Genomic DNA, 27,678 nt, shown 5'->3' on the forward strand with positions numbered 1-27,678 from the left:
AGTTCTAAGCCCTGAAGCCCTTATTATTGTCGGGTATGTAAAAGCGCACAATGACTAAAAACTGATATTCGTAGCCCCATGTGTGTGTCAACAAATGCCTAGGAACAATTGGCGCAGTTTGGGCCAATCTCGTGTGTCGTCGGAGCCGAGAGAGTCGGCTGACGATCTGGGACCACCGGTGATTGATCTGCCTCGCGGCTGGACATCGTGGCATCCTCCGAACCTACAACATACGTACTCCCATACATGTAGACTCTGTTCAACTCCCACTGGGAAAATAGAAGAACGAATTGAGATAAAAAAAAGCAAAGATTCCAAATTTGGGCGTCTTATCCTGAGACCAGGTACAGAATCTGAGACCCGATCGGGGTGGAGGCGTCATAAAGACTGTATCATGAGTCGCGCGTACCACCCACCTATGCATTAGGATTAATAGATTCAGGAAGCTTAGGAGGTTTCTGTATGGTGATTACATGGAATTCAAGTCATGCATTGTGGAATGTGATATATATCTGGATGTTCTCTTCATCCGAAAACATTGAAAGTCGCCACGGAACTTTTTCAAGATTTGATACGAATGAGGGATATATCTTTCAAACCAACATTGCACCAATAGTAAAAGTGATAACAGTAATTGTCAGGCGGGATGTTTGGATTGTTCCTCGGAGGTCTGATCGCCGTACATATCGTATATATCGCCGTATATATATCACTACATAACATCGTCAACCCTATATATATGTAGCTCAACTCATCTACCTAGGCAGATATGTTCTTAGACATAGGAAGTTCTCATAAATTACCTGGTCCCATGGGTGGATTTCCTAACGGAGTAGTCCGGCACGTTATACCTAAAAAGACCACGGCAAATCATCCTCGGCCAGTTCTCGGCGGCATCGATCGTCATTGGAGAATAGTTTAATTACAATATCATATTACCTACTCTAGGGCTGCTCTATGATGTACTCTGTCCTCTTTATGTATGTATATGTTTCTACTAGATAGAGTATCCCATACGGAGTACAATCTATAGAGATCCCCCCCCCCCCTTTTGCCTCTCCCGAGATTCATAACGTGTTTGGTCACACAGGATCGAACGGGGGAAATATCAAAGCAAATAGTATAGGGTACTGGTCATGTATCTGGTAATTTTTTTTCCCAATATCAGTCCAACTTGTTCAAAAGCTCTTTAGATCTCCTTTTACTAGGTCTCTTATACGGAGTACACGTTCCGCATATGGATACCCGAACATTCCTCTCTTATAAAAAAAAAAAGTAGATCGAGCAAGGGAGGTTTCTTAATGCTTTTTGGTTTCCCATGTCTCTGGGGATCCGTCATATTAACATATTAGGACTAGGGGCCAACACTTCCCTTTTTTTTCTTTTTTTTTCTTTTTTTTTTCCCTTTCTTTTTCCCCCTTCCCCATTCCCCGTTGGGCTATATCGTCTTTTTCCCGCTAAATAACTTTTGACCCGCTTCTCCCGACCCATCCCTCCCTCCACTCTATCTACTCTCTCTCTCTCTCTTTCTCTCCTTAGCCTTATTTCTTCCTTTTATATCTTTCTGTAAGTGCCTATTTCTTCACTTCTAACTTTATCCCATTCATCTTCAGTTGACCGCTTAAATCCCCTGTTATTCACCTTCTTTACTTCTTGATATTGAAACCCTTCACCCCTGCAGAGAATAAGATCTGACACGGTCCACTCTTTGTCTTTCCCACTTTTTTTGATTTTCCCTTCGCAACTCCCTTTGAAGTTCTTCGCGTCTTCTCTATCCACATACCCGTATTTTGAGATTTTCTTGATTTTCGCCATATCCCGCACATTCAAGACTAATCTCCCGCAGCTCCGGGCTTTATATTTCAACTTCATCTTCATTTGCCCGTGGATGACTAAAAAACTCACTCAATGACCACTCCCAACTCTCCGGAGGCAGTGGCCGATTCGGCTAATGGCTCCGCCACCGCGTATGGCACGCGATCGAGAGGTCGTAACGCCCCTCGGCCAAATTACGCCGAGGACCGTGACTTAGACGCGGACATCGATCTCTCTGCGCCAAATTCAAAGTCTGCCAAACGGAGTGTGGCAGTCAACAACATTGTCAACGCTAATGTCGATGAGAAGACCTCATCTCAACCTAAAAAGAGCTTGCCCAACGGTCAGAGCGCAAATGGATCGGCAAAAGATGCCATTCCTGGCACCTCTTCATTTTCTGCCAGACCAGACGATGCAAATGGATCTAATTTGAGAAAACGCAAACAACCCGCTAGTACGCCAAATTCAACCCCCAACTCGGGTGCTGTGAAGAAAATCTTCACCACCCCTCCAGGCGATGAGGAAGGCGGTTATTTCACCAATATGATGAGTTTCGAAACTCACGGCCCCTATTTGCAAGATGGCCAATTAATAGCCGACGATGGCACCACTTTCAGCCTCAATGGTTTGTCTCCCATTTTCAAGGTGATTATTACATGAAACTAATTTCTTTTTTTTATAGATCATGTTTATTTAATTTGTGAACCTCCGGGTGAGCCATATTACTTAGCTCGCATCATGGAATTTCTTCCTTCTAAAACCAAGCCGGGTGGCTTCATTGAGGCTATGAGAGTCAACTGGTACTATCGTCCACGAGATATCCAGCGCCATTCTCCTGATACTCGGTTTGTTTTTGCTTCAATGCACTCCGACACCTGCCCTCTTTCTTCATTACGAGGCAAGTGTGAAATCCGACACGTGTCAGAGATTGATGATGTTAGTTGTTATAAAAAGACGAGGAATAGTTTCTGGTACGACAAAATGTTCGACCGATATATTCATCGCCTTTACGATGTCATTCCGACTAAAGATATCATTAATGTTCCGAGCAATGTCAAGAAGGTTCTCGACGAACGCTGGAAATTCATTCTTGTCGAGATAGGCAAGGGGAAAGAATTGACAGGTGCTGTTAAGACGTGCAAGCGATGCCGTTTATACGCCGCGAATTCCGAATCTGTCGACTGCGCAGTTTGCAATTCAACATATCACATGCACTGTGTACGACCCGCCTTGACCAAGAAACCGGCTCGAGGCTTTGCTTGGGCTTGTGCCGCTTGCAGTCGCGCTCAAGAACGCAAACTCGAGGCACGCAACACACCATTAACTGGCAGCATCCGAACAGATGGGGAAGATGTGATTATGGAAGAAGAGGAGGAAGAAGATCCTCATATCCATGCGAATGGTATAGAAAACGGCACCTCCGCTAGCACTCCCGCAGCCGAGGAAGATTCGATGCCTCAGCCTGCAACCGTGGAACAGATCGCACAGGCTAAGATGTGGCCTTACCGATACCTGGGTATTCACTGCCGCGTGGAGGATGCTCTGGACTACGATGATCGAATTTACCCCCGGGCCAGCTCACGTCTAGGAACTCGACACCAGGCATTGGTCCCTGCTTGGCCAGGCCGCGCGGTTGAATACGTGAAGCCGCTTGATGCGAAGAAGAAATCAAAGAATCCCGGTGGTAAAAAGGACGGCAAGCTCTCCAAGGATGCGCAGGCAGCAATGGAAGCTGCAAAGCGCGAGAGGGCAAACCGACCGCCGTGGGTTCAAGATGAGCCAGCGGGCTACGTGCATCGTGGCCTGGATGAACCAATCACAATCAACGGAAAGCAGGTTCGCACAGCCGAACTTCAGTTTAAAATGCCCGATCCCAATCAGATCCCTGCCCGCGGCGAAGATGATGCACCAGGCTCTCATTTAAGCGTGGAAGACCGAGAAAAGTTCATCGACGACTACATGCGCCAAGCCAAGGAACTGGCCCCCGGTATTGGAGTGGAAAAGTACAACACGAATTTCCTCGACAGAGCACTTGCACTTCTATACTCTGAGAACTTCGATGTTCAGGCTGCTCTTGCTAAGCTGAAGAAAACCAACAAATACAAAGATCTTAAGGAGCCCCACATTCGACCGGAGGAGCTCAAGCTATTCGAACAGGGTGTCGCCAAGTATGGATCCGAATGGCGCAACATCATGAAACACGTCAAGACTGTCCATATCTATCAGATCGTCCGTTTCTACTACATGTGGAAGAAAACCCCCAGCGGTCGAAAGATTTGGGGCAATTATGAAGGCAGACGTGGCAAGAAGGAAGTACGCCGCCACAGCGTTGTTTCATCCAAGCTCGTCGACGACGTGGCCGATGATCATGACGATTCTGCTTTTGACTCCGAGAAAGCTATTGTTCAGAAGCGTGGATTCCATTGCAAATTCTGCTCCACCCGCCATTCGCGACAATGGCGCCGTGCACCCCTAGTTCCACCGGGCACCGTTATTCCATCCGAGCCCTCCAACAAGAAGGACAAAGGCCCTATGCTCACAGTTGCGCTTTGTCTTCGTTGTGCTCTGCTATGGCGCAAGTACGGAATTCAATATGAGGACGTTGATGAGGTTGCAAAAAGAATTGCAAGCAGCGGTAACAAGTCGTGGCGACGCCGCATCGACGAGGAAATGCTCGCGCAACTGATCGTAGCTACCGAAACCCCGTTCACGATCACCCCTGCCACGGCAACTACAGCCACTGCCATGAATATTCCGCTTGATACAAACCCTCGACTCTTGATGGATGGAAAGGTGGAAGCAAAAGTGGAAGGAAAAGTGGACCCGACGAAAAAGAAGGCTAAGGACACACCTGTACCATCCGCCGCGACATCTGTCGAGCCTATGCCGAAAAAGAAGACGGCCCCCGAGAAGGTGGTGGAAGCTCCGCCGATTGTTCCCGATCCGCCAAAGGCCAAGACTCTCCCTTGTTCAATCTGCAACCAAGTTGAACCTTCGGGTGAAGAGCATCTTTCATGTCGTGATTGCCGTCTTACAGTTCATCGCAATTGCTATGGTGTACGGGATTCACGCGCAAGCAACAAATGGCTGTGTGATATGTGCTCCAACGACCGCACTCCCTCGATTTCTACGAACTACACGTGTGTTCTTTGCCCAGTCTCATGGACCGAGCATGAGCTCATGGAGACGCCTAAGAACAACTCTCGGAAGAAGACTGAGCGTGACAAGGAAAAGGAGCGTATGGAGAAGGAGATGGTTGCCGAGGCAATCAAGCTCTACCGCCAACGACAGGAGGCCGTTGGCAAGCCTGTCGGTCCTCGGGAACCCCTGAAGCGCACTGCAGGCAACAACTGGGCCCACGTGCTTTGCACGTTGTGGACCCCGGAGTTGAAGTACGGCGACGCAGAGGAGCTTGAGCCAGCGGAAGGATTCGGATCTATTCCCAAGGAGCGGTGGCGGGAGACGTGCAAGGTCTGTAAGTCAAGTAAGGGCGCATGTGTGCCATGTAGCTTTGCTGGCTGCAATGCCCACTTCCACGTGGGCTGTGCTTTCCAAGCACACTACCGGTTCGGCTTCGATATAACACCAGTCAAGAGCTCACGCCGCGACAGCATGCGATCTATCCGATTGGGCGAAGATATTGGAGCAGCGACACCTGTTGTTTACTGTCCAAATCACAACGTGCAGACTCATCTGCACGAAATTGGCGAGCAGACAAACCAGGACCATCTAAATGCTCTCCAGTTGTTCGCCCAGACCTACAAGCAGGCTGATCTTACCCTTACTGGAACAGTTCGCAAAGCGGCGTACATGCATCATTCTGTTGGAGCCCCGTCACATCCAGCCACAAATGCCAACCGCCGGGCTTCGACAACTACTACGCCAGCTTCCAAGGATACCCAGAAAGTTCAACCGGTTTTGGACGAGGTGACTGAAGATCCCATGGACATCGATACCGACAATCATGTTGCACCGCGACCGGCTGTTCCTGGCGTGGAGACCAATCGCAAATGCGTTCGCTGTGCCACCGGATTTAGTCCCAGATGGTGGGCCATTGGACGACGACCTCCCATGGCCAATGGTTCAGGACACCCTCATCATCCGCCTCCAGGTGCCTTCCCCCAACACAATGGAGATTCTTGCGAACTGGCATACGAATGTCATAAATGCCACTTGAAAAACCCGGCGCCTCCTCCGCCTCCGCCTGTACCAGAGCCTACGCCGGACCAACGACCTTCACCCTATTCTGCTCAACGTCCCATGATACCCACTTCGCGAATTCCCGGTCATGCAGGTCATCCGAGCCATGCAGGTCATGCAGGCCATACATTTTTGCCCCACCCGCATCCACACCAACACCCACATCCCCCTCCCCCTGGCGCTGTGCTCGGGCGCCCGATGCCTCCCTCTCACCCACCCAGCGGACACCCAGGACCAGGATACACTGGGCCATATGAGCAACGCATCACCCCCGATGTGGGTCATCGCAACGGCATGTCGCCGTCTCCCTATCCCCAGGCGCAACCACCTCCCCATCACATGAATAACTACCCGCCACCCCATCCCGCAGGACCACCGCCCCAACACTATACCAGCGCTGGGCCGTCGGGACCACCGCCGCCGTATGCCACTCATCAGAGCCCGTATGGACCTGTGCCAGCCCGCTCGCCGCATCTGTCACAGCCACCGCCACGATCGTATGCGGCATCTGCATCCCCTCCGATCGTGCAAGCAACGACGATCAACCGCTCACCGCAGAACACGCTGAGTGCTCTTAATGGTGGCCCGCCTCCTCGAATGTACTCTGTCGAGCGTGTGATAGGAGCTCCCTCTCACTCACCACCAGTGACGCAGGCGCGTATTGACCCGCGGGGCCCTACTGCTACTCCTCCCACTCGGCCGGAAGATACACCACCTCCCCTGCTGGGCGGACAACCAAACAGTCGGCACTCTGGAGTAAATGGCACAGCGGCCGGGACCGGAGCGAGCGCAAGCCCATCGCTGAAGAACCTTCTCTCATAACGATATCCCCACACGTGCTCATAATCGAGTTGTATGATAGTGACCTATGTCCTTTCCTATTTGCTTTCACTGCTACTGCATATGCATGCCACGGCATCCCATGAACAAAAGTGTGTCCGCGGTCGGGTTTTCCTTTCTGGTGTGTTTTCTCTTTCTGTTTTCCTTTCAATTTCAGCCACGGAGATCCCGAGCCTTTCTAGCCGGTAGATCCACCTGTCGGCCACCATCTTTCCCATTTTATGGTTTCTTTCTTATGTCCTTGTTTTTCTGGCGTCTTGAATTACGGCACCTGGGAAAAGCCGTGGAGTCTGCTATGGAGCGGTTGGGGGGCTTGATATGGTCGAAAATCATGGATTGCATGGAGTAGGACTGGCCACTTTATGATATTACCATTACCCATTATTTCCTGCTAGATGAATTTATTATCATTGCTACGATCTACATCTGATTTTTCAACCCTACATCCACTCGGTTGTCCGGCATGGATTATAAACCCTCTCAACGTATGTGGACCTCGGGAGCTGGCGATGCTGACAAATGCCGAACAAGGTGCGGGCAGGTGCCGCCCGGCACCTGAATGAGGTCAGCTCGACATAACTGGATGTTAGAATATAAATAAAGTAACTTCTGCAAATATCTGAATAAAATACATTGAAGACTGTCCATATCACCCAAGATGAGCGAGACCATGCGAGCTATCGGTAAGTGAACGCGGGGTTGAGGAACATCCCCCACCTGATATCATCTACATCATTGGGAAGCATGGAGAGACATACCGACATGAACCATTATCAACCATCTTACGATCCCACCTCAAACACTCCATAAGATGTCAACCCTAAAACTAACAATCCTCAGGTATCAAAGGCGGCAAAGGCCCCGCAACAAGTCTCTTCATTGACCAGATCGCCAAGCCCACCGCTACAGAAGGCCAAGCCATAATCAAGGTCCGAGCCTTCGGCCTGAACCGCATGGACCTACTCCAGCGCGAGGGCCTATACCCCCTCCCACCGCAAGCGCCCCCAACCATGGGCGTGGAGTTCTCCGGCGTGATCGAGAGCTTCGGACCAGACGGCCACGAAGACTTCAAGATCGGCGATGAAGTACTCGGACTGGCCTACGGTGGCGCCTACGCAGAGTACATCTGCGTCTCCACTCACATGCTCGTGCACAAGCCCAAACAGCTATCCTGGGAAGAGGCAGCCGGAGTTCCGGAGGTGTGTAGATTACAATCACAAAAGTAACCATCGCTAACCCACCCACAGACCTGGATCACAGCCTCACAGGCACTGTTCCTAATTGGCGAATTCAAATCTGGCAAAAGCGTCCTCTGGCACGCAGGTGCATCCTCAGTTTCGATCTCGGGAATCCAGCTCGCCAAAGACGCCGGCGCGAAAGCTATCTATGCAACGGCGGGTTCGCAGGAGAAAATCGATTTCCTCGAGAAAGAACTTGGCGTTACAAAAGCCTTCAATTACAAGACGCAGGACTGGGCGAAGGAGATCCAGGCTGCGACCTCTGGTGAGGGCGTTGATTTGACTGTTGACTTCATCGGTGCGACGTATTTCCAGGGTAATCTGGACGTTGCGGCGCGCGATAGCCGTATCGTGCTGTTGGGTCTTATGGGTGGTGGTAAGCTGCCTGATGGTGTTAATATTGCGCCGTTGTTGTATAAGCGTGTGCGGATTGAGGGCAGTACGCTGCGCAGTCGGGATCTTGAGTACCAGCGTAAATTGCGGGATACGCTTGTTGAGCATGCGTTACCTCGGTTCTGTGATGGGACGTTTAAGGTTTTCGTCGAGAAGGTGTTCCCATTTGAGAAGATTGAGGAGGCGCATAAGTTACTTGAGAGTAACACTACTAAGGGGAAGATTATTTGTGTTTTTGAGTAGGTACATATAAATATGTTTTATGTACATAATCCAATAGTCCAAATGATCGACGTAAAAACCCCACTCTTGTCATTTGCAGAATACAGAATTGGCTTGCATGCCAAGTACAGTAGTATACGCGACTAGAACCTGTAGAAGTCTGAAAATACCACCTCATGCAGGTATCCCTGTTTGGTTTCGGTGATTGGTCGGGAGCCCCTCCCAATCAAAGCAATCAGCGTAAACAAGGAAATTAGGTGAGCACAAGCCATAGCCTGGAGCCCTAAAGCCCCGGGGCCATCTATGGACCATATGTCCACATATAAAGGTGGCGTCAATGTTTGCATGGTTTGGATTCTTTCTAGATATTCCCTTTCCCCATCTTTTCGTATGTAATGTCTGGTTTAATCTAAGTAGTTTTAAGGTAAACTCTGAAAGATATCAACGGTTTTATACAATTTTTTGTGAAACGGGATGTATTTAAACAACACAGTGTCAAGTTAAAATGCAGTGCAGATCCAAGTGGAGAAAAAGTCAAAAGTGAGATCACCTCGGATTATCTAGTTGTTCCGTTGAGATTTTGGCCCCAAATAGGCCCAAACGTTCCACTCTTTTGCTTTTTCTTGTCTGCAGTGTATTTATATAATTACTATAAAAATATTGTATATAATATTGTATATAATATTGTATATAATATTGTATAATATTGTAAACTATTTTAAAATACTTGGCATAAATTCACGTATATAGTAATATATATGTTATATGTAATATCTTGCATAGCCTGTGCCCAGGTGCAATACGCCTGGGCAAAAAGGCAAAAGGTTGTGTTACAGAATCCGCGCTGACTAAGACCTTCTAGAAAAAAAAAAAAAGAGAGGCGTCATTGGGTCCACTGGTTACGGAGGCTCTGCTAGAGAGATGGGTGAAAAAAAAAAAGACAGTAAAGGAAAGATATATTATATTAATTTGATACCTATCAGTCAATAATAGAAAACAAAGTAATAGATATATAATAAATCATAACCACCTCGGTATGAACGTAACCTAAGATTACTTGAAGGATCATCCCGTCCCGCCCCAAGGCCTTCTGGAAGGAGGAAAGAAGCCCCTTCCCCGTGTTCGCCCCTCCTCAGCTTTGGCTGTTTTTGCTCTTCAACTTCTTCTACTTTTATATTCTTCATTTCCTTTTTCTTTTCTTTGTTCTCACCGCTACACGCTACACAAATTACACGGCCATGCGGAACTGACGTCTCCCTCCCTTTTCTTTCACGGCAATTGAAACCCCCTTCATCCTCGACTCTTTCATCCCATCCGAATCCGACTCCGGGGTGGAAAAAGTGGGTTGCGCTGTCTAGTGCGACAAGTCTAGGCTTTTGGGGGTGTCTCGGAACCTCCAGCCCATTACGCGACTCGGACTGCCTCGCTGCAGGAAACAACTCCATTGTTCCATTCGGGTGAACTGAGAGCTTCCTTGCCGACTGCCATTCCTTTTCCCGACTTTCTTTGTGCCGATTCAGTCGGATCTCTCCCGATCTCACTTTAACTCTCCCAACCTCGCCGCTCGTTTTCTTTCCCCCCTTCCCTCTCAAAACCGCTCTCGTCACTCGGACCTCCCATCACCCCCCCAGCCGAACGCCTCGGTCTTCGTCATTTCAAGCCATATGCGAGTCTGGACCGTTCCGACCGACTCATTTTCCTTTTCTTCGCTCCGATTGAGTACTTGTCGGTCTTGTGATTCCGGCAACATAGCCTGATCGGGGTCGTTCTTAACCTTCTGACACCATGTTTGACCGCGTGGATTGCGCGGGCCTCTACCTTGACGACCGAGTGCGGTCGGAGAGATGGGTGCGCAGAAATTCCATCGATGAACTAACGATATCGTCTGCGGGTTCCTTCACAACCCCCGACGAACCGGATGCCCTGCAGGCGGATGTGGAGCGGTTGTTAGAAGTGTGCAAACAAGGTATGCTTCGCAGCCTGCGCTGCGTTTGATCATTGACTAATTCCTCCCGTTTTCGCAGTCTATCTCTGCCACAGCGGTTCCTCTTTTGCCACTACGCTGGCAGAGCTCAGCGACCGGTCGGGCAGTGAGTGTAACCCGATTTTCGCATTCCTCGAAGTGGACTTCAGCGGCGAAGAGTCGAACATAGCTCGCCGAAAAGCCAGTCGCGCCTCGTGGACAGACACCGCTCCTCCATCCCCGGGCTCCATCCACCGCACTTTCACATTTTCAACCCAGTCCGACGAAGCACGCGGCCTCTCACTTCTATCAGGTGTCTCAAACGATATTCAAGCCCAAGAGGGACCAAATTTGGTCATCCCCATTGCTATTTTGCGTCTTCCGACTCCCGATGTAACCAGCGACAATGTGGTTACCCCTCCTACCAGTCATCCTTCTGAAGGACCTCTGAAAGTGGAGCACAAGCAGATTGCCCGCTGTCTTGATGCCGGTGCTGTGGATGTCTTGACAACTCCGCTAGATCGCTCGCAGATTCAAGGGCTCGTGGTTCATGCCTACCGTACCCGTAAAGCGGCCCAAAGAGAGATGTCCCGATTTCTCGCACGGAGAAAGCAACGGAAGCTTTCATGGGTTGGTATGCATGATGAGCAGCCATATTCTTATCTAAGAGAAGCAATGGTCTCAAAGCTCATGAAAGGAATTTGCAACCCAGAAGAAGTCATACACGATGAATTCCAGGAGCAGGATCTCAACATTGACCCTGCGCGTATCCCTTTTATCAAACAGCAGGTCGGCAGCTGGAAGTTCTGCGCTCACGACTTTACTGAGGATGAACTGGTCTTTGGTGCCTGTGAGATGATACAGCATGCTTTCACCATGCCGGGGCTGGATAATTGGCGGTTGACTTCTGATGAATTGCAAACTTTCCTTCTCGCCTGTCGCGCCGCCTATAACTCTTTCGTGCTTTACCACAATTTCCGCCATGCGATCGATGTGCTGCAATCTGTGTTTTGCTTCCTGTTGCACATTGGTGCTTTGCCTCCGTATGCACCTATTGGTCAAGATTCTGCCCCCGAAACTCCCATCACCTCCCTTCTTACGCCCTTCGACGCCCTCACCCTTCTTATTTCAGCCATTGGCCATGACGTTGGCCATCCAGGTGTCAACAACTTTTTCCTCGTCAAACTCAACGCACCTCTTGCCCAACTCTACAACGACAATTCCGTCTTGGAGGCGTTCCACTGCGCCGCCTTCTCCCAGATTTTGCGTCGACACTGGCCTGCAGCATTCAAGGACAAGCAGCTGCGCAAGCTCCTTATCAGCTCTATCCTGGCCACAGACATGGGTGTGCACCAGAAGTTCATGCAGCGAATGGGCTCATTTCAAGAAAAGTTTTCCGAAAACAACCGATCTGTTGATGGCTGGAAGCCGCAAGATGTCGACATGTACAAGACTCTCGTTTGTGGGTTATTGATCAAATGTGCCGATATCAGTAACGTGGCTCGACCGTGGAAAGTTGCAAAGAAGTGGACGCAAATCCTGCAGGAGGAATTCGCTAATCAGGGCGAGATGGAAAGGGAAGTTGGGATGGAAACTGCGCTGTTTGGCGGTCCACCCGAATTAGGGAATATCTACAAACTGGCTACTGGCCAAATTGGATTCATGTCAATATTCGCCCTGCCGCTCTTTGAAGGCATTTCCGATCTTCTGCCGCAGTTGCAGTTCACTACAGACCATATCCGTCGCAATCAGGCACAGTGGCAAGAACTTGCTAATGAGGATCTGAGGAAGCAAGGTCTACCGATCGAAAAACGGCCCGAGATCACTGTTTCGCCTCGCTCCCATAGCCCTCCAGCTGATGAAAAGCTGCTCCCCGATTCAGGAGATGGCGCAGCTGATAGAGTCCAATCTCCCACGAGTTCAGACTCTGGTGCATACAACGAAAACAACATTCAACCGGTTGTGACGCCCGATACCACAGGTCCTCAGATTGAGATCACAGGAAGTCCCCTTCTGCCGGCGGCTGAAATGTCATCTCGGAAGTCTTCTAGTGCCGTGCCGGAGCTTTCTTGTTTCTCCATCCCAGGGATCCCGGAGTCTGCCCGTGGATCTATTTCGACGCAGCTACATGGCCCTCTCGCACAAGCAAACCCTAGTTCTGAGGATCCAGCTGTTCTAGCCGCGGTCTTGTACGCAAACTCGGCCTTCGGTGGTGGGACTTCATCAGGATCAGTGGGGCATGATCATGCGCCTGGGGCTGCCGAGAGACCAAGCAGCTCGCGCCAAGGCCTTCCACAAGGCTCTCAGCGGGGGTCCCAACGCCACCATGCGCACCACAGCTCGTCTGCTCGCACAGGCTCTAACCGCAATAGTTGCACACGGACGCAAAGCACCTACAGCAACACCATGACCCCAATCTCTCCCGCAACTAATGCCTCGAGCTTTTTGGCTGTGGATAGTGGAGATGAAAAGCGAGTCTCCGGGGAAAGTGCTGGGCAAAGTGATCTTGGAGGACCTGACGACAATAGCACACGTCCAAGCACAGCGGACGCGTTCCCTTCAGGTGTCTCAGAGCCCGCAGGCAGTTATAGCCCCGGTCGTAGCTCTATTCTCGGTCGAGGTCAAACTCGATCTGAAGATGGTGCCAACAAAGACTTCTCCAGGCTGAGAGCCCACGGAACCCGCAGCACGACCCATTCGACGACCACTGGCGAGAGCATCAAACATGAAACTCCACAAGCGGATGACACTAATGGTTCTCGCAAACTTCCTAAGCGGAAAAGTCGACTTCGACTTGCTTTTTGGAAGCGTCGCAACCATTCGCACGAGGTCCGTGGCGAGACCTGATTCCTGCCATCCTGGTTGGTGCTTTGGGGTTTGGACCATCACCAGCTGTGTATAATGCTGCCATGGTCTTATGAACATTTCATTTTGCAATGAGGCTTGAAACCACGCTGGTGTTCCATGAATTCACGACTCGACCAGTCGAAGAAGCCGGACTTTGGATTTTCTTTTCCCACCGCATTGGCTCTCCTGGTCACGACTCTACGAAGTCGATCACGATACCTTCTTACCTTCTGCTAGACGTTTGGGTTTGCCCGGACACTAAAGCAAATGCAACGCTTGTCTGAGCAATTCCAGCCTCAAGACATGATGAGTTGTATGTTTTACCCTATCCTCTCTCCTCCCTTTGAGGCTGAGAGTCACGCTTTATCATGCATTCCTCTCAATGGATATTGGCAACGGTGTCCCGCTACATCTATCCATTTGATTATTTGCATCGGGCTCGCCCGCCTACTTCTGTGTGATGACCACGAATATCTGTTTTCTTTTATCCTTATCCTACTCCTTCATTCATCTTTCCTTTCGTCTCTTCTGCCGCCCTTGGATGATATTCGGGGGTGGTTTCCTTTTTGTCCTAGAGTTCCAATGGCGTTCTATCTCTTACAGGTGCGGGCCTTCTTTGGCTCGATATTCGAGATCTTCACGACCTTGGATAGCCGTTTCTTTTTCTCCCTGTACTTGACCCTCTTGTCTCTTGTCTTTCTCTCTTTATCTTTTCATGGACTCTTTGTTAGACTCTTCCGCTTTGCGCGATAATGAATGTGATGTGTACAGTGAGATTCGAATTATTGTTCTCGACATTTATAACAAATGTAGCAGATGTAGTTTCCAAGTAACATATGTAATCCTAGCATTTATTCACACGACCTCGAAAAACGAATTCTCTATATAAAATAGCGTATACATAGATGTAGATACCAAGTGAAAACACCCAATACCTCCATACCTTCAACGTTCTACTTACAATCCTCACAACCAGCCTTATCCTTACCCTCCTTACCCTCCTTACTCTCCTCCCCCTCTTTCTCCTGCTCACTCTGCAACTTCTTCAACGCCCGATCCGTATGTCCCAAATCCCTCTCAGGAGCAATAACATTCCGCACAAGCGACTTGAGCGCTTTGACTTCTGAAATAACGGTTAAATTGGCCCAAGATAGATCTCCCGTGTAAATATAAACCAAAGAGAACATACCAGGGAAGCCCCCATCCCGCTTCCGATCCCACAGAATAATCTCCTGCGTCGTCACCTCCCCCTCGCTATTCAGCATACCATGCCATATCGTTACTGTGAACACGCCGCCGGTTTTCGGGACTAGGGCGACTTCGCCTAGGTCTGTGTTGAATGTCGAGAGGAGTTCTTGTGCGAACTGGTTTTCAAAGTTAGTGAGTGTTATATTGGTATGGTGTGGTTATGGTGTGGTTATGGTGTGGTTATGGTGTGGTTATGGTGTGGTTATGGTGTGGTTATGGTGTGGTTATGGTGTGGTTATGGTGAGGTTATGGTGTGGTTATGGTGTGGTTATGGTGATGCGCTCTTACGATCTTCTTAGTGTGTGATTATTATGTTGGTATGGTGTGGTTATGGTGTGGTTATGGTGTGGTTATGGTGTGGTTATGGTGTGGTTATGGTTATGATTTAACATGCTGACAGTGCCAGTGACAGGACGGTGAAGCAGTATCAAATTGATACTTGATACATGTACATATCAAGTACATGTTGCATGTATATCATTAAGAGCCAATCACATGTCAAACCCTTGTAAAAGATACATCATCTTTAACGTGATAGGTCGAAGAAAGATAGATACATACGTATGCGGCGCGGAGCATCCACCGGCACTGGGTGCAGAACTGGATTGATATGCGGGGGAGATGGACGTTGGCGGGTTCGACTTTGTCGGCGTTATTGGGGGTTGAGTCGATTAAGGGTAATGGGGTTGGAGCTTCGGCCATGATTATGTGACTGGTGCGATGTGGGTATGGGTTGTGTGGCGGGAGTAGGTTATATTGTATGCAGGTGGATATGTATTTGGTATTTGGATCGTTGGAGTGAGAGAGAGAGCTTAGTGGGATGTCCAGATTTGGGTAATCCACCCGTGGGTGGACGAGAATGTGGATGATGTCAGCGGGGATTGACTCCAGTAACTATGTTGTATGTATATCTAGTGTTTGAAATGTTCATATTACTTAGAATAATGAATCACGGAGTAGAGTAATACTCCGTTAGCCCTGGAGGACCTACCAATTGCCAATATAGGCAGGCTATGCAAGACGAAACAACCGGTTGAGGGCTGATCCCAACTACCGGGTCGCCCTAGCTTGCCGGAATTTGGGGCCGAATTATAAATCGCGCAAATTCGATTAGATCGGTATGGTATTGGTCATGCGAATCTATGATACATGAATGGCAACTCTCAAGCTCTGAATAGAACATAGAGGTTTTTTGAAGATAACCCGTAAGAAAAAGGATACATAGGAGAAATAAGGAAGAAAAAATGGCCGATTCTTGACAAACACATCGAGAAGGGGGAATGGTGCAATCCAAAGAAGAAGAAAGGCGCAACAAGTGCATCGTCCAGTGCACTGTCTGCAGAGTCCGAGGACAGAAGGCGACACGAGGTCGAAAAAAGCAACAAAACACAGCGGGACTCGTATGATCCCCGAAGGCGTGGAAGGTTTCGTGTAAGACCAGCAGACGATTCTTTCAGGCCGACATCTTTGTCGCGAGTAATCGCAATGTTTTGTTCGGGTCCAAGGGGGTGGTCGTGAATGGGTCCGGAATTAAGTAGAAGAAAGAAAGAACGAGACGTCATGGTGAAGAAAATTGCCGTCGTGAGTGCATTACATGACGGTGCAGCAACCTCCCTGTTGCTGAGGAGCATAGGGGTCCTCGCGCTTGTCGACCTAGGAAATGGAGTTAGTTTGGCGCGCGATGAAATACAAAAGCCGGTCGCATACCTGTCCCCATACGGATGGAACCATATAGTCGCGAGTGTTGTTACAGTAGCTGATGAGACTATTGAATAGTTAGGTGTTTGTTCCAAGGGTTTTAACAAAGAAAGGTTGAACGAACGAGAGAGCTGCCTCGGAGACCTTGACCCGTGGACGGTCCAGATCCTCCTTTAAACGAGCATTGAGCTCAGTCAAACGACGATATTTCAAATCTGCGACACTCTGCTTCTTATTCTTAACATCACCTCCTGATCGAAGTTCGTAGGGAGCCATCGTGACGGGGTTTGAATGAGAGAAGCGCGAATGGAGAAAGGGGGGAGAGGGGGTTTTTGGATCGGCAGGTTCTCAAGGGCGTAAGAATTAGGTTAGGGGGGGCCGGGTAATCAGCCAAGACAAAGAGAGGAAAAAAAAAGAAGGTAAAGTCAGGTCGAGTGTTAATAGAGAGAGAATGGACAAAGGACTGTTTAGAGGGAATTTCCTGAGAAGAGTCCTGAGGTCCGTGGGTTTCCCTTTTTTTACCTTACACGTTACGTTGGTATATGTTATACTGGGGATTATTGGAAGTACCTGGTACTTGGCAAAGGTCGGGGAATACTACTATTGTTTTAGGTGGAGACAATAAATCACTTGTACCTGGTACTTCCTAATTAGCCCTCTTTATTATAATAAGATCATTACCCATCGGGGTCGGAATGAGATTAGTTGAAATTATAATAAGTCAACTCGGAATATTTCTAGTGAGACCAATAATAAAATCAATCAAATGCAGAGAGAATATGACACATCTTAGATGATTTGCCTCAGGCCATAACACGTGATCTCCATCGCTTAACGCGAAGTGGGAACATTGGCGGGATCTAATTTTTGCTCTGGCCTCAACACGCACATTGTGAATCTTCCCCTCGTTATCGGGTATTCGCGTGGCAGTCTAATCGCCTTCTACCCAGCTGCCCGTGTCGCTGGCCCTTTGCACTTTTTTTTTTCCTATTTTTAATTTCTTATCGATCATCTTTGATCCTTTCCCAAGGGGCATCCACCCATCATGCCGCCTCCTCCGCATATCAAGCCTGAGAATGTTCTCAAGGTAAGCGTCGCCGTCGCTGTCGCGAAATACATGGATCGGTTACTAATGACTATATCTTGTACAGAGGGCCCAGGAACTGATTGCCGTCGGTCAGGCTCCCGCCGCCTTGACCGTCCTCCATGAACATGTCACCTCCAAGCGGACCCGAAGCAGCCCCATCGCCTCCCTCGAGCCGGTGATGCTCCTCTTTGTTGAGCTGTCCGTCGACCTTCGCAAGGGCAAGGCCGCCAAGGATGGTCTTTACCAGTACAAGAACATTGCCCAGAACACCAATGTCGGCACTATCGAAGTTCGTGTTGATCGACCTTGAAAAAAAAAATTAAAATTTTGTAACTGGTCACTAACCTAGGACTTTTTCTCATCTCTACAGATTGTTCTCAAGAAGTTCATCGAGCTCGCCGAGCAGAAGGTCACCGAGGCTCAGGCTAAGGCTGACGAGATCCAGTCAACCCTCGAGTCCGCCGCTCCTTCTTCCAGCGTTGAGGATTTGGAGGCCATCGAGACCCCCGAGACTATCCTCCTCGCCACTGTCTCCGGTGAGCAGTCTCGCGACCGTACCGACCGCGCCGTTGTCACCCCTTGGCTCAAGTTCCTGTGGGAGACTTACCGCACCGTCCTCGAGATTCTGAAGAACAATGCCCGCCTTGAGATCATGTACCAGTCCACCGCCCTGCAGGCCTTCAAGTTCTGCCAGAAGTACGCCCGCAAGACCGAGTTCCGTCGCCTGTGTGAGCTCCTGCGCAACCACGTCCAGAATGCCGCCAAGTACTCTTCTCAGATGCACGCCATTAACCTGAGCGATGCCGACACCCTGCAGCGTCACCTCGACACCCGCTTCCAGCAGTTGAACGTTGCGGTTGAGTTGGAGCTGTGGCAGGAGGCTTTCCGCAGCATTGAGGATATCCACACTCTGTTGAACCTCAGCAAGCGCCCCGCTAAGAACATTATGATGGCCAACTACTACGAGAAGCTCGCCCGCATTTTCCTGGTTAGCGAGAACTACCTCTTCCACGCCGCCGCTTACAACCGCTACTACAACCTTCTCCGTCTTTCTTCTGTGGCCCTGGCTAGCGGCCAGAGCTCCAAGAAGGAGAACCCATCCGTCACCGAGCTCGAGATGACCAAGGCTGCGTCCTTCGTCCTTCTCTCCGCTCTGTCCATCCCTGTTATCAGCACTTCCCGCTCCCGCGGCGCCCTGGTCGATGTGGATGAGGCTCGCAAGAACAAGAACACCCGTCTCACTAACCTTCTCGGTATGGCCACCTCGCCCACCCGTACTGTGCTCTTCCGCGATGCTCTGAACAAGGGTCTGCTCCGCCGTGTTCGCCCCGAGATCCGCGAGCTGTACAACATCTTGGAGGTTGACTTCCACCCTCTGTCCATCTGCAAGAAGATTACCCCCATCCTGAAGCAGATTGGTGCCGATCCCGAGATGGAGAAGTATGTTGTGCCTTTGCAGCAGGTCATTCTCACCCGTCTGTTCCAGCAGCTGTCCCAGGTTTACGAGTCCGTTGAGCTCAAGTTCGTCTACGAGCTTGCCCAGTTCCCCGCTCCCTTCCAGATCACCCCTGCCATGATTGAGAAGTTCATCATGAACGGTTGCAAGAAGGGTGACCTCGCTATTCGCGTTGATCACATCTCGGGCGTCCTGACTTTCGACTCTGATGTCTTCTCTTCCGCTAAGGCTACCCACGCCGGCAGCGGTGCTGGCTCCGCTGAGAGTGAGGTTGGCTCCGTCCAGCGCCTCCAGCACACCCCCGCCGAGATCGCCCGTTTCCAGGTCGCTCGTCTCGCCAAGACTCTCCATGTCACCTGCATGTACGTCGATCCCTCCTACAGCCAGGCTCGTCTTCAGGCCAAGCAAACTGCCCAGGCCCGCGCCATTGCTGGTGCTGCCCAGGAGCACGAGGAGACCCTCACCCGTCGCGTTCTTATCGACAAAAAGAAGGAGGCCGCTACCGATGCTTTGCAGCGCAAGCAGCGTGAGGAGGAGACTCGCAAGCGTGTCCGTGCCCAGCAGCTCCAGGATGCCGAGAAGCAGCGTCTGGCTGATGAGCAGCGTGACCGTGAGCTCAAGCGTATTAAGGATGAGCAGGACCGCATTCGCCAGGAGGAGCTCAAGAAGCAGCTCGAGGAGCTCAAGACTGGTGTTAAGGGTATTGACGTCAGCGAGATCGACCTTGATGAGCTTGATGCCAACCGTCTGCGCGCCATGAAGCTGGCTCAGCTTGAGAAGGAGAAGAACGAGCTGAACGAACGTATCCGTACCACTGCTAAGCGTATCGACCACTTGGAGCGTGCCTTCCGTCGCGAGGAACTGAAGCACATTGCCGCCGATTACGAGGAGCAGAAGAAGCACGATTTGGCCGTTTACGAGAAGCAGACCTCCGAGGAACTGCGCGAGTCTAAGGAGAAGCACGCCGAGGCTGTTGCCCTCAAGCACCGTCTGGGTCGTCTGGTTCCCCAGTTCAGCAACTTCCGCCGTGAAGTTTCCGAGAAGCGTCACGAGGAGTTCGAGAAGCGTCGCAAGGCCGCCGAGCGTGAATTCGAGGCTAAGAAGAAGCAGCGCGTTAAGGAGGTCCAGGAACGCCGCCGTCGCGAGAAGCAGGAGCGCGAGGAAGAGGAGGCTCGTCGCCGAGAGGAGCAGGAGCGTGCCGAGCGTGAGGAGCAAGAGCGCGTCGCCCGCGAGGAGGAGCGCCGTCGTATCATGGCCGAGGAGAAGGCTAAGCGCGAGGAAGAGCGATCGTGAGTATTCCCTTCATTTTCACTTCACAGCCCGATACTAACGTAATATGCAGCAAAATGGACGAGATTGCCCTCAAGCAGCAACAACGAGAGGAAGAAGCCGCAGCCCGTCTTGCAGCTCGCAAGGGTGGATTCGATCATCCAGCCGAACGAACCGCTCCCCGTCTCAATATCGCCCCACGTACTGGAGCCCCGACCACTTGGAGAGAACGTCAAGCTGCCAAGGAAGCCGGTGGTGCCGCCGCCGAGCCCACCCGTGAAATCACTCGTGCCCCCGTCCGCGACGAGCCCGCCCCTCTCCGCAAGGGTGGATACGTTCCTCCTCACCTGCGTAGCGGTGCCTCCGCCAGCGCTGGATCCGCACCCCCTCCCCCTGCTCCCCGCGAGCCCCGTGAACCCCGCGAGGCTCTGCCCCGTGAGGCCCCCACCGAGCGCTGGGCGCCCCGTCAACCCCGCGAATCTTCTTCCCAGTCTCCTGCTCCCGCTTCGGAATCCAAGCCCGCCGGTGGTAAGTGGGTGCCTAAGTGGAAGCAGCAGCAGTAAACGACCGAGCTACGACTTTCCAGTTAAAAAGTGTATCCAAGCTCTTTTCTTTTTGGCGCTATTCTCATGACCCTTTCTGCATATTTCGTGTATCACCCATGTTCACCCCGTAACTTGTTAATGGGGGCCCCAGTTTTGTCTGTTTTCAGCTCGCTCGGAATGATATAATCTTTTCCTAGTTTGGTTATAATTTGGTGTAAATGTTTTAGACAATCTCTTGATTCCTATGGACAATGGCGGAGTTACGCCGATGCTAAGCCTTGACCCCAGCAGTGGTCCTGCAGGTTGCATACAGGTATGCATGTCGCATGCGGATTACATTTTTAGTTTAATTCGAGCTTGGGAATCGAAAAGAATGAGTCTACTAATCGAATTGGATATGAATGGTATCACGATTTCGAGTTTATATGTAACATAATGAAAGATGGCCCAATAAGCATCAATATGGATATCTGAGAAAAGAATAATAAAAAAAAGACAGTCTAGAGTCCTGACCCGAGGAAACAGAATCGCAGGAAAATGATCAAATCATGAACATCACCATCAAACTTATGCAGCAGCCACTTCGGCATTAGCACCGAACAGCTTCTCGCGCCATTCTCCACAGACAGCCTCAAAGCCACTGACTACATCGCCACAGACCTTGCCAGCCTCTCGGTCTTTGATCCGGCGGTCCCACTCACCGCGCTCGATCCACCTCGATCCCTCTTCGCGACTCTCTTCTTCCCGCCGGATGTCGGCGACGAGTTCTCGCGCGGAGCGTAACCGGCGGGAAGCTGTTGAAGTCAATTGTCTCGACTCGTAGAGTGTATCGCTTAAGCCGCGTAGTGTATGTGTGATATCGGCTGTTTGCGAGATGAGGGCTTGGAGGGAGTCGAGGGGGTTGTGTACGGCGGACTGAGGGGTTGTTGATTGGGAGTCTTGGTGCTGTTCGGGGAAGGGGTATGGGAGATTTGGCAATAAGCCTTCGTCTATAAGAGGCATGAGGGACTCGATGGCGTCGTCGGAAAGGAGGGGGAATGGGGAGAAGAGGAGTGGGTGGACGAGGGATTGGAGGGCGCGGGTTTGGTGGGTGAGATGTGATGTGATTGAGGAATGAGCGGTGATAAGTCTGCGATTGGAGATTAGCTATCGGGATCGGTGGGATAGTATTATATTTGGGTGGACTTACCTCATGGCACTGTTCTCAATCCCACTCTGTCCACCGAGGTCTTTCAATGAATCGACTGTCCGCTGAATGACACGGTCATTTTCACTTCCATTATTCTCTATACCTCGCCGAACGAGACTTTCAATCTCAGCCATTTGGCTCTCCAGGGCGGGGGAGATGTCCGTCTCTTCTAGATCTGAGTCGGGACCATAATCCGAGCCATCATATTGCGACTCCTGCCGGCGGTGCTGTCGCAAATGATTGGCACGATGTTTGTTCCTTGATGGATGGAGCGAATCTCTTTCTGGTGAGAGGGAAGGTGACCGTGAGCGCACGCTGTGCACTGATTGCATATACATTTCTTCTCCGTCACTATGGCCCATCTGTTGTGACCCCGCGCGACTAGCTTCCTGGCCTGACGCGTATCCATATCCATCTTCCTCTTCTTCCCATGCATCAGCTAGCTCATCAGCCAGGTTTCCCAATCCTCCCACGCCCACATCGGCGGCGCCAGAGAAATCTCCGGATTCGCGATGGGACCCACTCATGGCGTTGGAGTTATGGCGGGACGCGACGGGAGATGGAGGTGCAGATAATCGTGGTGTCCGCGGTGATCGGGGGCTTGCAGGTGCAAAATGATTCCCAGTTGTCCCAGGAGAGATGGGTGAGTCGTCCGGAGCTGATGGGTAGCGGTGTGAGAGTTTCAGGGGAGACGGAGGGAGGGGCATTGGATCGTTTGGATGAACCACACGGGACTCTTAGATTGGTAGAAGCTTTATTGGGAAACTGGAAGAGCCGAATTAGGGCAATATAGCCAGAGAAAACAAAGAACAAGCCGTTGTAGTCCAGCTGCAGGCGAGGAAGAGTTGATTAGGACGCCTAATTGGGATATCCGATAGCTCCGGTCCGAGTCAATTGTTATAGTATAGCACAATATTCACGAGCCAAGGGCCAAGCCACGATCAATTGGTATATAACGACACTGAAAAAGACTTAACAAAGGAGTGACTACACCACCAGGACGCAGGAGGGGTACAACACCAACAAGCCAACTCTTTAACCTTCACCGCCGACTTAACCTCGTCACCGCCTGGCAAAAAAAGAACAAGAGTATCAACCCCCACATTATCCTTCTCATATTGAAGATATCAAGATGAGTTCTATTGAACGCATGTCCCCATTGGACCTGCTTGACCTTAATCTCACCAACCTTGACCCTCTTACTGAGAATTATGACCTCGGCTTCTACCTGAACTACCTGAACAAATGGCCCTCATTGTTCAGCACCGTCAAGGACCATGATGCTGGCATTGTAGGTTATAGTACGTTGAGCTCCAGTCCTAACTTGGCACATTATTCCCAAATCTTATAGACCAATATATCTAACATGATATTCTAGTTATGGGCAAGCTCGAAGAGCAACATCCTGCAATGCGCCACTCCGAGCACTACACTCCATGGCACGGACACATCACCGTCCTGACCGTTGCCCCAGCCTGGCGCCGTCTCGGATTTGCACGCAGATTGACCGAGCAGCTCGAGCGTGGATCAGACAGTAACAATGCCTGGTTTGTTGATCTCTACGTGCGCGCCGGAAATAAAGTTGCATATGACATGTACAAAGGAATGGGGTATGTCAATCGATATAGATGTGCAAATGCCGAATTGGTTGCTGACCTATATATTTTACAGATACTCCGTCTTCCGGCGGGTAGTCAATTATTACAGCGATGATCCATCTGGGATGTCGGATACTGGCGAAGATGCGTTCGATATGCGCAAGCCATGCAGTCGAGATAAGAATCTCGAGCATGTGCGAGAAAATGGTGAGAATTTCCCTGTTGGACCGGAGGATGTGATGTAAGCCATCCTTCTTTTGAGGTATTTTTGAGGTAGCCTGCATAACATGGCACTCTTTTCTTTTCTTTCGCGCCTTTTTCTTTCTCATGGCATGGAGGACTTATGCACTTGGGTTTATATGGATATCTTTTGCACACAACTGAACATATGATTATTATTTGTATTATTGTCAATTTACGTCTAAGTCTAACATGGAATCCGCCGTGTCTCCCACTGGCTGGATAGAAGCAAAATGAATTGCCGGGTGATAATGCAATATGCAGAATGAGGACCAAATGATGAAGTCAATGGTATATACTGTTGTCCCAAGATTTTGATGCCAAGAAATCGCTAGAATATCTGTGGCAGTGGGTATATCTTGCAAGATGTTTCAGCAACCAGTAGCTGAGACTCAAACCTTGGCACGGATCTTCAGACCCGAGCGCAGCAATCTCACACACATCATAAGAGCCGCAGACGTGCCGAGACAGCAAGCGGTGAAAAGCTGAACTCCGAGGAACTGGTTTGTATCGCCCAGGATTGCACCACCGATAGGGGTACCAATCAGCAGACCAATGGAGGTGATAGCAAAAACCATACCCAAGCGTGTGCCCAGGTTTCGCACGTCCGGAGTCATACTCGCCATGACCACAGGCGGCAGAGACACAAAACCACCGGAAAAGAAGCCGTAGAAGACGGCAAGGACGATGATGCCAGGTACGGTGTGAACCCTGATCCAGACAAAGGCCAGGATGGTAGTGATGGTCACGGCTGGTGTGAGCATATTCAAAGGGCCAAGGTGATCGGCGAGGAAGTTGGGTGCAATACGGCCGCAGGCGGAGGCGGCGTTTAGCATGGAGAGTAGGTAGAATCCTAGGTTCTCGTCTACAATTCCCGTCTGTATTGCGTATGACTGCACATAGAAAAGGAAGTTGTAGAAACCCAAGAAGCCCATGAACATGGCAATGGCGAAAACGGTAAATGCCGGCTCCTTGAAGGCAGACAGCTGGTAGAGCTTGCGCTTCTCCTTGGGCTTGAAACGCGAGCGCATGATACTAATAGAAATGCAAATGGTGCCAAAGCAGACGAACCCAAGTGCTCGAGTAGCCCAGGGAAAACCGACCTTCTTCTCCAACTGATCGAACATGATTGGGTAGATGACACCACCGATACTACTTCCACTGGCAGCCAAGCCGTTGGCTAGGCCTCTTTTACGGTGGAAGTACTGTGGCAGGATGGCAACGGAGGGTACGAAAAGACAGCCTGCTGCGAGTCCGACGCAAATTCCCTGGGAGAGAATCAGATGCCAGTATGCTGTGGCAAGGCTGGTCATCATCAAGCCGAAGGGAAGCAGGAATGCAGCAAAGACGATGAGGGATCGGAAATAGCCAGCGTCAAACAGTGGACCTGTAATGACTCCAATCATCATCAGAAGGAAAGACTGCAGTGATCCAATCCAGGCAATGGTCGATGACGAAGTACCGGCGAGCAACTTTTGCTCATAATAGGTTTGATATGCACCCCATGTATTAATAACGCCCCTGTTCCAAATCATTAGCAAAAGGATCTCTATATCGAAGAAGATATACTTACCATGAGTTGAAGAAGAGAAAGAATGAGCCCAGAACTTGGAGCCATGCTTGTAGCCCCGTATCGAATGTCACCTCGGGCTCTTTCTCCAAAGAATTTGATATATTGGAGTTGGCATTTCCCTCGGGAGTAGCCGAAGAATCGGCGAGGACTTTTTGCTCTATATCTGGGTTAGTTGACGCCATGGTGCATATGTCAAATAGATGCCCCTGGCAATATAGAATTCAGACAAGTCAAGTATGCCCTATCCTTGAAATTATGCAAAGGCTTCTTATAAAGTCACGACGAAAATAAAAGTTTTAGCCATAGGAATTTCCCAGTGGCTTATAAACCCCCGAGTTAAGCGGGGCTCGGTGGTTCGGCCATTCGAGAGATTGAAGTATCAGACAGGTTGAACTGTTGATATAATCAGATAATTGAGCTTTTTCTAGAACCGGATATAGAGCTATATACTGGATTATGTCAGATATATACATAAATTTACTAAAATAGCATTGTTACTCTTTGTTGCTTTGAAAGAATCAAATGCTTCGGCAAATTAGTTGCCCAGCCGAAACTGGCCTAGTCAGTGGGCTAGTGAGATTCAGAAGCTATACTACGTACCGAGTACAACAACTCCATGTATAGAGATAACATTGATGAATACACGTATATCCTGAGGATCTCCATAGAGGATGATCTTATAGTCACATTAGTAAATGCCTTTGATATGGATGTAACTCATAGTCTCTGACTCACAAGGAATCTTTAAGTGGAGACTATGCCTCCACAAAGATTACAAGCTTTGCTCATTTACGGGGGCTTTTTACATACTAAATTTGTTGGAAGTGGTTGATTCGCCATAGCAATGTTTCGGACTACCTGCTTTCTGCTTCCTATGGCATCAGATTGGGTAGGTATGCCTGTAGTGCAGGACATGGAAGTGTGCAAGCGACTCGCATACTCTGAATATCCGAATATCCGAGTCAAATGTATCTGTATCGAGATTGTAACTTCGAAGATGAGTCAAAAGATGCCAAGAGTACATATAAAATCTCCAAAGTAGGGCTATTGAATCCCGACAATTCTCACGTGGTGTATATACTATAATTGCTTATTTTACGTAGCCAAAGCAGGTGCAAGAAGATAAAACAGGTCAAATTATTTTTAGATATGTTTTTTTTTCCGTTCTAGATTCATGTACAAAGCCTCATTGGTGTCCATGTTTCATCAAGGACATCCATGTCTCTTTTTTTCGACGGGTTCTTCGAATCCCAGAACTCCAAACGCTATGCTGAAACTCAAAGAAAAGCACAAGATGGAAAACAGTCCCTGTGGAGAACGGTTGATACCGTTTTGACCACTACAACAGCTCCTCGCACGTCCAGTCCTCATACCTAAAGTGAAACATTGTTAGATCTGGCTCGCCACACATGTTTTGACCGAATATTGCTTACCATCCATCCGGAAGGTATCGGCGAATGATCAGAGGAATCTTCTTCTGGTTCAATTCCTTCATGGCGATCTGCAGGGGATCGGTTTCACCCTCGAGGTCGACGAGAACGGGAGCATTCATACTATATCAAATGTCAGCAAGCCCAAGCTAATGCGCAATCATCAATATCAAGGAAGAACGAACCTGATTTGCAGGGCACGGGTACCGAGAACGCGCGCGCGCTCGTACTTGGTCAAATACGGGGTGGTGGTGCGCTGGTCATTGGGCACTTTCTTCTCGCGCGACTGTTCCATCACTTTTCCTGCGTATCCAGCATTGGGATCGCCAGAGACAACGACATTTTCGCCATTGGTGGTGGGGTATTCTTCTCCCTCAACCCCGTCTTCGCCCTCGAGGCCCTCTTGTTCCTCCGGCTCCTCATCGAACACATCCTCACCGGGCTCGTAGTCGAAGCTGCGCACACCGCATTGTTAGAAAATGGGTTTATACAAGTATGTGCGAACACATTTTGAAGCTGCCTGGAGGCGAAATGGAAAGCTCCTTTGCGCCTAGACCCCGGGCAATCTGGTAAAGGGAGGTAGCTTACGTCTCTTCGACGTCGTCGTCGTGGCCGTAGTCAGACATAATGACAGTTAAACCTGTAAAAGGAGCGAAGTGTTTGTAGGCCGAAGCGAGCGATGAAAGACCCAGAGGTATGAGAGACAACTCGGGGGTCGAGGTGGGATTTGATGCTAAAAATCCTGGGAGCGGAAAAACTTCCTCTGTGTTGGCCGTCACCGCCTTTCTGGCAAAAATAAAATTATTGGGTTTGACATTCAAGTCCAA

At 49.9% G+C, this 27,678-nt stretch overlaps 9 protein-coding genes across 9 annotated transcripts; 5 read left to right on the forward strand and 4 right to left on the reverse strand.

Annotated features, from left to right (window-relative positions):
* Positions 1–1,908: 1,908 nt before the first annotated feature.
* On the forward strand, positions 1,909–6,837 carry PGRI_005410 (DNA-binding E3 ubiquitin-protein ligase SNT2; the record flags this gene model as incomplete). Its single annotated transcript, XM_040788254.1, has 2 exons — positions 1,909–2,440; positions 2,498–6,837. 2 exons carry the CDS (start codon positions 1,909–1,911, stop codon positions 6,835–6,837), a joined length of 4,872 nt encoding a protein of 1,623 aa, XP_040652026.1.
* Positions 6,838–7,513: 676 nt separating this feature from the next.
* Positions 7,514–8,729, forward strand: PGRI_005420 (NAD(P)H-quinone oxidoreductase; the record flags this gene model as incomplete). Its single annotated transcript, XM_040788255.1, has 3 exons — positions 7,514–7,538; positions 7,696–8,054; positions 8,103–8,729. The coding sequence occupies 3 exons, from the start codon at positions 7,514–7,516 to the stop codon at positions 8,727–8,729; spliced, it is 1,011 nt and encodes a 336-aa protein (XP_040652027.1).
* Positions 8,730–10,493: 1,764 nt separating this feature from the next.
* Positions 10,494–13,518, forward strand: pdeB (3',5'-cyclic-nucleotide phosphodiesterase PDE2; the record flags this gene model as incomplete). Its single annotated transcript, XM_040788256.1, has 2 exons — positions 10,494–10,674; positions 10,733–13,518. The coding sequence occupies 2 exons, from the start codon at positions 10,494–10,496 to the stop codon at positions 13,516–13,518; spliced, it is 2,967 nt and encodes a 988-aa protein (XP_040652028.1).
* Positions 13,519–16,356: 2,838 nt separating this feature from the next.
* PGRI_005440 (guanine nucleotide-binding protein subunit gamma) lies at positions 16,357–16,740 on the reverse strand (the record flags this gene model as incomplete). Its single annotated transcript, XM_040788257.1, has 3 exons — positions 16,357–16,419; positions 16,474–16,531; positions 16,589–16,740. The coding sequence occupies 3 exons, from the start codon at positions 16,738–16,740 to the stop codon at positions 16,357–16,359; spliced, it is 273 nt and encodes a 90-aa protein (XP_040652029.1).
* A 769-nt stretch (positions 16,741–17,509) lies between these two features.
* tif32 (putative eukaryotic translation initiation factor 3 subunit EifCa) lies at positions 17,510–20,839 on the forward strand (the record flags this gene model as incomplete). The annotated part of the gene is made up of 4 exons (XM_040788258.1): positions 17,510–17,551; positions 17,616–17,840; positions 17,901–20,296; positions 20,350–20,839. 4 exons carry the CDS (start codon positions 17,510–17,512, stop codon positions 20,837–20,839), a joined length of 3,153 nt encoding a protein of 1,050 aa, XP_040652030.1.
* A 549-nt stretch (positions 20,840–21,388) lies between these two features.
* PGRI_005460 (uncharacterized protein) lies at positions 21,389–22,717 on the reverse strand (the record flags this gene model as incomplete). Its single annotated transcript, XM_040788259.1, has 2 exons — positions 21,389–21,950; positions 22,011–22,717. 2 exons carry the CDS (start codon positions 22,715–22,717, stop codon positions 21,389–21,391), a joined length of 1,269 nt encoding a protein of 422 aa, XP_040652031.1.
* Positions 22,718–23,142: 425 nt separating this feature from the next.
* On the forward strand, positions 23,143–23,853 carry PGRI_005470 (peptide alpha-N-acetyltransferase complex B subunit NAT3; the record flags this gene model as incomplete). The annotated part of the gene is made up of 3 exons (XM_040788260.1): positions 23,143–23,311; positions 23,389–23,620; positions 23,682–23,853. 3 exons carry the CDS (start codon positions 23,143–23,145, stop codon positions 23,851–23,853), a joined length of 573 nt encoding a protein of 190 aa, XP_040652032.1.
* A 387-nt stretch (positions 23,854–24,240) lies between these two features.
* On the reverse strand, positions 24,241–25,603 carry PGRI_005480 (MCT family MFS transporter; the record flags this gene model as incomplete). The annotated part of the gene is made up of 2 exons (XM_040788261.1): positions 24,241–25,369; positions 25,422–25,603. 2 exons carry the CDS (start codon positions 25,601–25,603, stop codon positions 24,241–24,243), a joined length of 1,311 nt encoding a protein of 436 aa, XP_040652033.1.
* Positions 25,604–26,760: 1,157 nt separating this feature from the next.
* PGRI_005490 (DNA-directed RNA polymerase core subunit RPO26) lies at positions 26,761–27,477 on the reverse strand (the record flags this gene model as incomplete). The annotated part of the gene is made up of 4 exons (XM_040788262.1): positions 26,761–26,794; positions 26,855–26,974; positions 27,037–27,306; positions 27,440–27,477. 4 exons carry the CDS (start codon positions 27,475–27,477, stop codon positions 26,761–26,763), a joined length of 462 nt encoding a protein of 153 aa, XP_040652034.1.
* Between the last annotated feature and the right edge of the window lie 201 nt (positions 27,478–27,678).

The sequence above is a fragment of the Penicillium griseofulvum genome (genome assembly GCF_001561935.1).
Source record: "Penicillium griseofulvum strain PG3 chromosome Unknown contig_79, whole genome shotgun sequence".
In the NCBI taxonomy this organism is placed as follows: Eukaryota; Fungi; Ascomycota; class Eurotiomycetes; order Eurotiales; family Aspergillaceae; genus Penicillium; species Penicillium griseofulvum.